The 13,196-nt window shown below is 37.8% G+C and overlaps 1 protein-coding gene across 6 annotated transcripts in view; it reads left to right on the top strand.

Annotated features, from left to right (window-relative positions):
• The first annotated feature begins 5,022 nt into the window (after positions 1-5,022).
• The window catches only part of ABCB11 (ATP binding cassette subfamily B member 11), a 45,665-nt gene continuing 37,491 nt past the window's right edge, over positions 5,023-13,196 (top strand). For 5 of the 6 annotated variants that reach the window (XR_003574384.1, XR_003574383.1, XM_027911517.1 and 2 more), the window contains exons 1-2: positions 5,023-5,158; positions 10,264-10,366. Coding sequence is in view for 4 of the 6 variants with exons in the window: in XM_027911517.1 (XP_027767318.1) it covers positions 10,291-10,366 (76 nt within the window). In the remaining 2 variants the exon portion in view is untranslated. The remainder of the gene's footprint in view (positions 5,159-10,263; positions 10,367-13,196) is intronic. The other variant, XM_027911518.1, reaches the window with a different exon arrangement.

Raw genomic sequence — 13,196 nt, 5'->3', positions numbered from 1 at the left:
TGCCCTCCCACACCTGCCCGTCCTGGGACCTCAGCCATGCCACACGTACCTCATCTGCAACCCAGGGGCCCAGGGTTGGAGGGACTTTGAGAACAGCCCCTCTGGAGAAAGAGGCAGACCTGTGTTTCATCACACCCTACTATAAACTGTAATTAATAAATTAACATAAAACAGAGTTTTGGCTTGATATGCAGTCTGGTCAATAAATACAAATAAAAGCCAATTTAGCTATACTGAAGGAAAAGACCTATTTTTGCCATGGCAACAGGCGTGTCTACAAGCATGGGACTTAAACTGATCTCTATGATCTTTAATCAGTGGGTTGGACTTTATGTCAAATTAATAAAAGTGCTGAAATTACAAGGTTTTCAGTTAGTTTTTAACTCCAGCCTTCCAGGGAGACTTACAGGTCCAGTGCCCGTTCGAAGTGGTCCAACTTTGCAATGTAAACTTCTACCTACAATTTTTTATAGAGGCCATGAACCAAAAATAAAAATAATAAAAAAACCCAACAACAACAAAAAACCAAACCACAAAACCAAAACCAAACCAAAGAGCTCATTAAAAAAAAATGTATTTTTCTCCAGGAAGGAGAGTGATATGAGTGATCAGAAACTCCAAAGGTGTTTGTTTTGTGGCACGCAAGAATGATTGGGAAAAATGAGGCACAGGGGAGAGGCAGGCTCACATGGACATGCCAGCTTCTGACAGGAACAGGTGAGGTGGGGCTGCTTGCCCAGAGAGTCAGACAGGCACTCTGAAAAATATCTTTTTAAAGATTTCTTTTGTTTTAGTATGGTAAATCACTTAATTTGGATATAAAAGTTATAATTTGCATTTAAAATTTATGATGGGTTTTTTTTGTAAGTATTGTTGCTATCTCTCCTATTTTTACTTGCAGAAGTATTTGGAATTTAGAAAAAATCCTTACTGCTTGCCAGACTTGGGTAGGATCAATGGGATAATAAGTGCATGTCCTGCTTCTGGTAATTTCCAAGAGCAGATGGTGAGAGGCTAAGTATAGAAACAAGACGAGTTACTAGGTAAGTCCCTTGCTGCCTACGTCCTGGCCTCCCTGCTGCACCCAATCCAGGCAGTATTTTCTAGTTTCAGTATAGCATATTTTCATGACCAAGAAATAAACATACTATGACTTAGTGTCTCTGATCGTGGTTTAGACCATGGGACAGATTAGTTTGTTTCCTTCTTTGAGCCAGCCTCCTACCTGGAGGTGTCTGCTCCCATCAGTCAATGACTTGGACTTTTTACTTTTTGTAACAAAAGAAAGTCATGTTCACAGAAACGTCCCCATTTTGCCCTTAGGTACTTTCCTGATTTCATTGTAAGGAAAGAGTCTGCTATTGCACATTTCAGTATGAATAAATATAGTTTGAGAAAAAAACAAAGGAAATAAATTTATTATAAATGTACAGCTTTTTGGTTGCAATAAAAATGATAAAAGCCATCAAAAGCGGAAGTCTTGCTTCTAAGTGTAAAAAAGAGATTTCCTTGTAGAACCCTTGCTAAAGATCTTTGGAAAGGACAGTAATTTTTTTTTTCCAGAAGTCATGCTGTGTTTAAGGAAATAATATACATATGCACCTCATGGGATTAACTTAATCCCGTTTTTAATAGCATAAATCACAAATCAGTAAGCTCAGTGTAAAATTCACATTGCACTGTACAAAATGACTAAGTCATGTTGGTATAACTGCTGCTATGCCAAGAAATGGAGGAAGACACAGCATGTGGATATCTGCCAACCTGACCAACTCTGTGTGTGTGTGTATTGGCCTTCCCTTCAGCTCCCAGTGCTCATCTCTGCTCTGTAAGAACCCGCATTGCAATATGGATGAGCTATTCTGCTGGTATTGAACCATTGTTTCTTTCTCTGCTGCACACCACCTTATATATGACACTCTCAGTTTGATCTTGGAATATGAATTATTAAGTTTCTGCAAGTTAAAGGTTACCTAGCGATAAGAAGCATAGAATGGAGAAAGTTTACTTGTGTTAATAATGAACTTGCTACTGTAGAGAAAAATGAAGAAGGATTATGTTATTTCTAACAGGACTGAATAATGAGCTGCTTCTCTTCCAGCCCAATTTTTTTTTTTCTGTAGGTATGTTTATAACTGTGATAATTTTTTTTTATTAATTTCATAAACAATATTTACAAGTGACACTCCAAGGACAGATGTGGAAGTCATTTGCCTAATAATTCAAGCTGCAAACTGTATCTACTTTATTTCAAACGTTGCTTATCTTAAATCAGGGTACAAAAAGAAAACTGTAACTTATTTAGTGTTCCCTTTACTTTCATCTTCAAACTATTTAGGTGAAAAAATGTGATGGTATTGGCAGCAAAATAACAAAAAATATTTTCAAAAACTGGGAGAAATAAGCAAACAAAGTGCTTCCTCTGCTTTTCAGAGGGTCAGAGGTCAGAAAGTTAAAGAATTGTGCAGAAGCAGAAGTGTACGGTGGTTTTGAGATCTGCCGTACAGTTCTGACAGCCTGAGGTGCTTTCACTGTAAGGGCTGCAATTCAGATGGGCATTTTACTTGAGAAAAATCCGGTGTTGGCTTCTTGGCCCTGGAACCACTGTATGCTAGCTACAGCAATAAATGTGGCTACAAATGCTTACAAAATAAATTAAAAAGCATAAGAGCTGTTTTCTTAATGCCTTCTGTGAGACCGACTGCTGTACTCGCATACACGTTTCAGTGTAAAGCAGAGAAACAAACTCTGCTAATCTGAAGTCTCAACCTGCAGTGGCAGACTGAGTCTATTCACTGGGTGGGAAACTGTGGCTACCTACTCCTCCACCGCTGTGAACACTCAGTGCTAAATTTCTGGCTATCTTTAGGAAGCTTTGGAAGCATTTTATTTGATCGTTGTTACTAGCTGTTGCAAATATTGGAATAAAGATCAGTAGGTTATAGATTACAGCTTAGAGCTGAGAAGTTCTTAAGTGAGTGCCTAAACAGTGCATAGGCTTTCATTCTTACAGAGAAATGATCTGTATGGAAATAAGAAAAATTTGTTTTTATTCACTTTTGTCTTATGAACTGTTGGGAAGAATCCAGAGGAGCAATAATACCTTCATTTGGAGTAGTAACATGCTGGAATAAACAGCTACTCACATTGAGGAAACAGCAGTTATTTTACTGCTTTTGGCTCAATGAATTGTGATCTTTTTTTTCCTGTGCAAAGAGGTATTAAAATGATGTAAGCTGTAAGCAGAATTTATCCCTTCTACTCAGACCATGATTGAGAGGAATCATCCCGGCAGCACTGACCATATTTAGTGAACTAAACAGCATCTATAATGTACCAAATTTCAGAGACTTTGCATGTGTCCCCTATGAAAAATTGGAGATGGGAGCATCTGCCCTCAGTCTCCTCGATTTACTGATGTACTGTCATCTGTTTTAGTTCAGTGGTTAATTCTTCTTTCACTGAAGGGTTGACTCTAGCAAGAGAAACTGAGTTTCTCCTTCCTAGGACATCAGAAGGAAACAAAGTACAAGATGACTTGAGGAGATGGAGTCAATTTGGCTGATTCTTCTGTTAGCAGCTGTAAAAGATGAAGATGACTGTGTGGGAGTGGGACGAGAATTGAGTGCTTTATATTCTTTATATTCTTTGATATACACAGATGATTTTTCACCAGAGATTCATTTTTAGGGCTGATGTCATAAAGTCAGGCCAGAATTTATGAATCTTCAGGATTTTTTGTAAGCATGATTTGAAAGAAGCAGAGGTTTACAAGGGAGCAGAGCCCTTCAAAAGGGTTGTGATAGCTTATGGTCTTAGTTCCAATTCATTACTGCCTTAACCTGCTTCATGAGCAGTTTGAAACACGCTCTCCACACACGTTCTGAATGCTTAGATGAGCACAGTTTTTAGGCGAGAAGACTGAAGTAATTTGTGTAAAGCTAAAATTATATTCTGTTTTTGGCAAACCACATATTTTCTGGAGGTGCTGGATGACTTTGTGTGCAAGTACAAGCAAGCTCTGCTCAAGTACCTTGAAAAGCAAAGGCATTGAATTACCTTTGGCCAAGTTGCTCCTCAAGAAGATGTCAGAGGTGAATTTTCTTTTCCTCTGGCTCTGCGCTGTGGTGGAGCAGATGATTATCACTGTGACATTATCTCAGATAGCATTCTTCTTAAAGCTGTGCTATGTTCATTGGTATAGATGGTGGGAAAAGACACCAGTTTTGCATGCATTTATGCTGTCGCTGTGAGCACAATAATGATGCTAAACGAGGAAAACTGGAGTTCGGTTGGCATTTAATCGTGATGCACTTTTGGGCATGAGGCTTTATCATGGGAAGTTTGTGGGCTCAGAAGAGTCGAGCAGAGCTGGCAGTCACTATGACTAAAACACTCCCTCTGTCTTGTCCTATCAGTCAAGGCCCTCTGTAGCAAGAACTGAATTCAGAGAGGAACTAAACTCTGCCTGCCGTTTCCTTCTAAACTCGGTGGTGTTATTGTCTGAGGTCATAGCACTGCTCTCATCAGTGTCCCTATCACTGAAAAGTCCATGGAGGGCTCATCTCCAAGTAGAATTCACTACTACTTAGGCTGTAAAATCTTCATTTCAAAGGAAAAAGGAAAAATTGTAAAAAATTAGAAGCCATGGGGAGAGAGGCAAGCTGTGGATTAGAAAACAAAGCTTTTGAACAAATTTTTAGTCTGAATTTAACTTAATCTCTGAACCAGTTGTTGTGTTATTCAGCTGGTGTTGCTATTTACAGTAGGGATAATAGTGCACACAATTATTGCCTGGCAAATAAAGTAATTTTATACTAATGCTGATAAAATAATGCTATAATAATTCATTGTGAGTTGTTTTCCAGAGAATGTTTGGTCTCCTCAAGTATAATTACTTTCCGAGTACCCTGACTTAAGGTTGTGAGGTTGCATTAGTCAAATTTAAACACTCCATTGGATGTCAATGAACTGTGAACATTGTGACCGTGTGGTTATTGACCTAGGTGCAAATAGCCAATACCCAATTTAAAGATTCAGTTCTGACACGTGGGTTAGAATTATGAAAATACGCTGGGAAATGGTTGGGAGCTTCACTGACTAATTGAACAGGGTCCTTGCAATTTGTCTATGATTCAATGATCTTTCACAGACAGGGGTGAGTAACAAATCTATCGTGTTTAATATTTCAGAGTTAACTTATGAAACTTCCTGAACTGAAAAGTATGTGTATTTTTTTTCTTTGGGACAATTTAAGCTAAATGCTGCATTCCCTTTGTAAGTTCATTAATTTTTTTTTTTTTCTAAATTTTGGAGTTTTTGATTTAATGGAACTGCTTGAAGAACAAGACATTCAAGTTTTATTTTGAAGCAAAATGTCTTTCTGCATATATACTCTCATTTATATCTGAGGAACCTAGGTTTAGAGAAACATGAAGAACAGTGCTTGCAGGGCCAATTTTCATTGTTTTTCTCTTTTCCCTTCTTCTCTTTTATATTAAATAAAGAGGTTATTTGAAATAGATTTTAATGGGCTTTGGGTCAGGTCCTAATGTTGCTTCATTTACAGGATATGTTCCTTTGTTAACATTTTTCAAGTATTACTTATGTAAATCTAGATTTTTGTGTTCCTTAAAGATTTTTGTTTATCAAAAATCCAGCAGCCATACTGTATTGGGCTAGATTAATTATTTCACTTCAGTGCAGTTTCTGAGGTATTCTCTGCTCCTCGGTTGTATTTTGTGCACACATAGAATGATCTAATGCCTTCTACTATCTCTATCATTTTAAATGCAGACATCAGCAACAGTATTTTTCAATATGTTCTAAGTGATCCCCAGTTAAATATTCAGACACTGAGGAAAGTTATTTTAACAACTTAATGCAGCATGCTTATCTGCTTTAGTAATCTGTTTCAGTAAGCAGTGCCTACTAGACAGGATGGTAGTTGATGTGTTGAGCTTTAGAAAAAATAGGAAAAATATTTTTCCTGTCAAAAATGTGGGACAGTCATAATTTTATTGGAAAAGTGACATAATTCCAGAAAATTTAGCTCTAGCAAGTCTTTATAACTAGAATTCTTATCCAAGCCTATCAATTATTGGGTTTTTTTCCCCACTATTCCTATTTAAAACTATGTCAGCATTCAGGCTTAAAAAATCAGTTACAAAATACACTTCATAGTGTTAAAATACAGAGTAGAATAATAATAGCAGAGTCAAATAACAAGTAGCTGAAAGAGGACAGGCAGAGAGTGACTTTGCTTTGCTTTACTTTTGCCACCTTCATCACTTTACAGTATGACATTATGCATTATCTTTCTGAAGCAGAACTGTAGTGAGGTGGTTTTTTAACCACTTTCATGGCTTTTCACTGGGATCCACACTCAGCAGTATGGTTCAAGCGGTTTATATTATTTAATTTAAGTAGGTTTATACTTCAGTGAGTCATGCAGTATTTTAAAGCTGCTAAAAAGTGTTTGCAAATACCACCCTTAGAGTTTGGATTTCTTTTGATAGCAGAACAGGAAGGAACATTGCTTCTTTACTCCAGCAGAACACATATTCAAAATCCAGGTGACATTTCCAATTATACCAATTTCAGTGCAATCAGCAGTTTGTGTAGTAGCTCAGTCGCAGTGGGAAGCATCCAGTACTAGACAGAGATGCAAATGATGCCTTCATGTTTAATAACAAATTGCTACGAAAATTACTGTTGTGGCAAACTAATTTTTTTTGCAGTAGAAAATATGAGAATATGGTTGCAAGTGGTACCTTCTGGGTATTATTAATCCAGTAAATAAAGCTTAACTACTTGCACACAAAAAATTTGAAAAGCTTTAACAAAGATACAAACGTGATTTCTTATTTTTCTTACAATAATGGCTTTCTGAGTAATCTGTTAATTTGTGGGGTTTTTTAACTGGGTCCTTCATAAAAACATATACTTAAGGTTAAAAAAACCTGGCTAACTTTAGGACAATTGCATATTTAAGTTGCATTTTCCTCAGAATCACGTCACTGTGAAAGGCTCCCCAGTCTGTTAAACTTCCTTGTTAAATGGAACAAAAAGTCTTTGTTTTCAGATCTCCAGTTTCAACCACGCAACTGAATTGACATGTAAACAAAAATGGTCTTGGGAATGTGATCACTGACAAAATTGCCAAAAATGAGCTGGCTGAGAATCTTTTCTTCCTAAGGAACTTCTAGAACTTTAGGGTGATTTGAACAGATTTCGGAGATCTTCTGTTTGAGATTATTTCAATTAATCCAACACAGCAAAAGGCAGAAGGGAGGAGGGTAAGTTCTGTATTTTCACTAAAGAAGTGAGTGAATATTCTTTTCCCGCTTGGAGAAAATTATCACTCTCATCTTCGGTGAAAACATAACCTGAAGGGACTTGAAGCTCTCAGGAGGATATGCTTGCTCTTTTGGGAAAGCTACCTTTATTTTAATATAAACTGAATAATGTAATCTGGAAATTAAGCCCTTTTTAAATCCTCTTCCATATGTTTGATACAAATGCAGCTGAAGTGAAATTTAATAAATAGTATGATCCCATGTGAAGCTGTGATACCTAGGTGATGTTTTCCTTTATTTCTGGTCAGAAGCAGAAACAGAACTTGGAAATTTGCACATGGTAGAGACTGTAACTTAGGAAATACCATAACTTTTTCAGCTCATTTGCCATCTGTCTCAGAGAATGGAGAAATTATGACTAAAATTGTAAATTTGTCATTTGTATGTGGGGATTAATTAAAAGCTCCTGTGATTTTATGTTCTAACTATTTTAGTCCCGGTCAGACATTTTGCTATTGCAGTGGTTCTTTGGCTTTACACATGTACTTAAGAAGAGAATTTGGATCACAATTTAGGTAGTCACAAAATGTGAGGGGGCCAGAATTTACTGACAGATGGATAGATTGTCTCTGCTCATCAGAAACTTTTAGACAAGAAAAACTACACCCATAGAGTAGCAATCAATGAACCAGTGTCCAAATGAATGGGGGTGATAAATGAAGTTCTGCAGAAGTCTGTATTGTTTATGGTGTAATCCAGTAATACTGATATTTGTGTAGATTACACAACGGAGAATATCCTTGTTAAATTCAATCATGACATAAAGGTAGGACAGACTGCAGGTATGTTCTGCATATGGTCCTGAAGAATGGGATTAGAAGTCAAAATCCCCTTAACAAACAGGTAAAAATGGGCTGAAGAATGTAAGGTGTAATTAAATGTGGACAATATCAGGCAGAATTAATCAAATGTGAAAATCTAGTTTGGAAAGCAACTGACTCCGTAGCAAATTGTTTGCAAAAATTTAGTGGCTACGGTGGATTACTGGAATGTAAATCAACAATGTGATAGTTCTCTTTAAAACCCAAATGTCACACTGGGTTGCGTGAACAGGAATATAATCCATGACATGTGAAATAATTTCTCCTTTGTGCAGTATTGGTAAGACTGGTGCTGTAGTGATATTATGCACTCACCACTTCATTAAAGATGTGCTAGAATCCAGAGGAGACCAGTGGAAATTATCAGATGTTTAAGAAATATACCCTTCCAAGGAAAATTGAATGAGTTGCTTTCTTCGTCTGAAGAGGGGGACGTTCCAGCATTATTAAAATAAATACAGCCTACTTACAAAGTGAAAAGGAATATAACGTTTCGTCTCCTTGGTGGATTGCACAAGAAGTAAGATATTCAGATTATACATTAGGAAAAAAATATGTTAGCAAGAAGGATACGGAAGCACTAGTTGCTAGGGGAGAGCTTCAGGCATCTTTGATAAATATTAGTTAAAATGAAATAAGAATAATTGAATTTTGCATTAGATGCTTAGAATCATTCAAGAGAGTTTGGTCTTTGCAGCCTGATTTAGTGAAGTTTTAGTGATGTGCCAAGAGATGTACACATAAAATTCAGGGGAAAAGGGTAAAAAGAGAAGGGTTTGGTTGAGAGTCAGCAGTTCTTGAAAGCCAAGTTGGAGAGAAAATGAAAGAAAATGAAAGGCTGGGCAATCATGGGAAATTAAATTATTAAAAGTTACATATGCACCCTGAATCACTGGACTAGATCCTTATGTTGCTCTACTTTGATCTGGAAATGAATGTATTTCCTTCATCCTTGGGTAATTTCAAAGCCAGTCTGCTTCTCAATCCTTCCCACTTACAAGGAACTGCCCGGCTGTAGCTAATCACACAGCTGTTGCCAGTAAGAAGGAGTTTGGTAGTTTTAATGCTATTAAAAGGAAATAAATGGCTCCTTTAGAGGGCTCAATAGGTAGTAACCCAGCTGGCTGGGCAGTCAGGTGGTGTAACACAAGTAATCTATGGAAATGCATCTTTCACACAGAAGCCTCGCTATCTGAACACGTTGCAATATGCTTGGAATGAGAGGTTTATACAGAAGTATAACCATGCAAATGTTGATGGTTAAAGACTGCAAGAAGGTATTGTAACTATGTTTTGGAACACATTGCGTTAAACAAAAATGTGGATGAGATGACTTTGGTTATGAAAGGGCATGTTTTGGGGAGGGCTTTGGCAGTGCCTTTCCCTGGGCACTTCTTAACAAAAAATACTAACTTTATCTTCTTATTTCTTCTCATGTATGACATCTCAGCATGTCACTGTGACTAGTTAGGAATAAAACTGTCCAGAGGAGCAGGTCTGGTAGCCAAGAACTGTGGGAGTGCAGCTGTGGTGGTGATGATGCAGATGTCGATGTGGCTCTGGGGCCTTCCCCCATCCGCACTTGTCCCCCAGTTGTCCCTTGTCACTGTTGTGCTGGCTGCTGACACCTGGGACAGCACAAGGCAGGGGCAGGTCTCCTGCCTGCCTCTGCCTTATAAGTGAGGCAGGACCTGTCATGTTAATATCTCAGTCTGTTGCCTACAGATGTCTCCTACACAAAGGCAGGAGTTTATTTAATGGAGCCATTAACGGGGACAGGGATCTTTGCAGTGACTGACAAGCCCTGGGAGCAGCCTCTGCTCAAGGCAGGAGGCACTGAAGCCTGTCGGAGGCTTTGCACTCAGGGCTGATTTGGACCCTCTTCTCCGAGGTGTTTTTCTACTCTGTAGTTCCACTGAGTCTGTCACAGCTATTCTGTTATAACTTGTGCTGTAATACCAAGCATCGTCCTGGGATCATGAGGGCAAAACTGAGGTAAGTAGAAGTTTAACATAATATTGTTTTGTGTTTGCAGACAAACGTATGCTGATATTCTTCCTCTGCCTCTCACCGTCTCTTTTCAGGACTTCTGATTGAAGTAAATAATCATCATGTCTGACCCAGTTGTTCTGCGAAGTATCAAGAAATTGGGAGAGGATAACTATGCTTTCGAATTGGATGGTAAACGTAAGAAGTTTATTCTTCAGTCACCTCCTTATTTTATAAAGCATGTGAAAGAGATGGTGGGTGGCCTAAGTGAAACAAATAGTCTACAGAATACAAAGAAAATTGTCTGAGGAATAGATGTAGAGTTATGTGGTATCTGCTGTTATGGGTATGCTGCCTGCAGAACAACTTTTCTCTAAAAAGCTATGAATAAAAATCCCTACTCATGGACAATATTTACCTATCAGCTAACAATTTCAAGGTATCTACATAGGTTTTTATGCTAAGCTCTTTGGTGTACAAGTAAAAGGCTTTTATTGTGGAAAAGAAATAAAAAGTACTGTCTTCCATAGTTTCTTTCAGCAAACACTCATATTTGTAGTCATACTTAAATTAGGCAGAATTCTTATAAACTAATGCTAAGTGAAGATCTGCATTCCTTTTTCTCATCAGAGTTTGTCCTCCTTTTTTCCATTTTTCTTTTGCAGTATCCATTTTTCCATTTTACCAGTCCAAATGCAGCAAGAGTTAAGGACAAACATAAAGAGAAACTATTAAATATTTTTAGTTCTGTTTATATGACTTGATATGAGCTATCAAAAAAGAAGGTGTTAACTATTTATACAGATTGTGAAGTTCAAAGGAAAGCAAAACAGTAGCCCATAGTGGAAGATAAATTGCAATGAAGTGCAAGTACTTGCTCCTCATATAGAGTAAAAAGTGTTCTCAAAAGCATTCCAGCACTCAGATATCACCAGATTCCCTAAGCATACATTCATTTTGTATTTTCAAGTTGCCTGACAGCTGCAGCCTAATCCTGGAAGTGTTTAAGCTTTCATTAAGAACATTCTCCTAGGACTGAGTGAAAAGCTTCAGACCACGCATGAAATAGCTTGTGTTCTAAATGAGGGCCTTACTGGGATTTACAAATGTGACAACCAACCCCAATTTCACCTGCTTCATTGTAAAATAGGCATTCTTGAGTCATCTCTGAGCAAAACAGCTTGAGGAGGAGGGATGCTTTCTTATCTTGATTCTCTTTTAAATAATCAGATGTATTGTTAGAACAATCAAGCTGGAAAGTAATAGAGCGCATGCAGTTTTATTTCCCTTGAAATAATTTATGACAAATCACCTCCAGGAAACTGAAGACTCATGTTGAAAGACAGTCCCGCTCTGCTGGAACTATTTTTCACCAACAAAAATAAAACAAAGCAAATCATACTAGACTGAGATAAAAGGATTTTTTTCCCCTTCCTAGACAACAGCTCAGGTTTAAGGCAGTCCAGCCTCAGCCTTTTTCATTCCTCGGGAACCATACAGCTGCCTTTTGTTAAAAGTTTCAGCATGCAGCATAATTCTTCACATACCCAAGTAGACAATGAAATTTCAGAAAATCACATACTTTTTTAAGATCTTATGGCTGATTTTTAATGAGAGCCCTCTTCAAGCCTCTCTCTGTGCTATATAACAGCAGTGTCCCAGTTATAACTTGATCTGCCATGTCTATTGCTATTTTGAAAACTTCATAGCTGAAGTCTGTATTTCAAATCTATTATCATTCATTGCTTGGGTTTGGGATTTCCTTCCAATATTTATCTGTAATAGGATGTCTCATAGGACTGCTGTGGACACAACAATAGAGTCTGAACACGTTTGGAATATTCAATCTGAGCTTATACTAAGCCTTGATTGTGGTTATCTTGGTAGAGTTTGAGTGATACCTGCAAACATAAAAGCAGCTGTTCCATTAGAAGACAGTACATGTGCTTTTTTTTGCTCTGACATTAGAAACCGAATAAGAGTATCATGTACAGAAGGTGTTATGTTCCCACTTTCTGTCTCTCTGTGTTAACCAGGTAATTTCTTTGTTTTGTAGCAATCCTCATCAAATATCTTTCACTTTGCTGTGATTATTCTCCTAGACCAAATAATCTTCTATTCAGCAGAATCCAAAGTCTGTTTTTGTAAGGAACTTCAAATCTATTGTTATGGCTGATAAGAGTGTAGGAACTTGTTCTTATAATCAAAGGTGGCATGTTAGATTCTGCAGCTCATTTTGAAGTCTCCAATACAGCATCAGCAATCTCAGCCTCATGAGTGTGAAAAGAGCCTATGTGAATATTTCCTGGCATATCTTATTCTCTCCCCAGTGTATATTGATACCCCAGCATCTGCTGGAATGAGCAGCTGCCTGTGCTTGTAGCACTGCAGATCTCCCCACTCACCTCACCTGCTGTGTTTTGTTTTGTTTTGTTTTGTTTTGTTTTGTTTTGAAACCCTCTGGCTTAGGCTACTCACCGGCAGCAGTTTCAATGCAGGGGGCATTGTGGATTCCAATATGGGTGGAGAGGTGGGCAGGGATGATGAGAAGGGAGTGAATAGGTTAAGGGGATATATGCTGCTTCTGGGACAGAAAACTGTCTCTTCCGGACACTTACTGTGAACTCCCAGTTTGCTCAGATTTATCTTGCTGGTTTGTGGAGTTGGTTTTTTGTCTGCTAGTTTATTTTACATACTTGTTGCTTTTACTTGTTATGGGATTTTGACAAAAGACTTTCTACTGGGACCAAAGCTATTCCTCTTTTTACAATTGGGATGTTTTTTGGCCTGTCAAGTGAGTTTGCCTCTGATTTCTCAGTTTTTTTGTTAACCATCTGCAAGTAACAAAGGGAGCAGAATAAAACCAATAGACTGCTTGTTAAGTAAAGCAACATAAAGTTATCTTATTAACCCCAAAAAGGAGATGTAATCAGCTATTCCCTCAGTTACAAACTCAGGCTGTTTCCATCTAACATTGTGTTCTTGGGAAATGCAAAGTCCTGGAGATAGTGGAAAAGTCTTCTTTCCC

This window comes from Empidonax traillii, unplaced genomic scaffold, assembly GCF_003031625.1.
Source record: "Empidonax traillii isolate 1590-97213 ecotype Southwest subspecies unplaced genomic scaffold, ASM303162v1 scaffold33:size3420811, whole genome shotgun sequence".
NCBI classification, from domain to species: Eukaryota; Metazoa; Chordata; class Aves; order Passeriformes; family Tyrannidae; genus Empidonax; species Empidonax traillii.
This window is presented reverse-complemented; position numbering and strand designations above follow the sequence as displayed.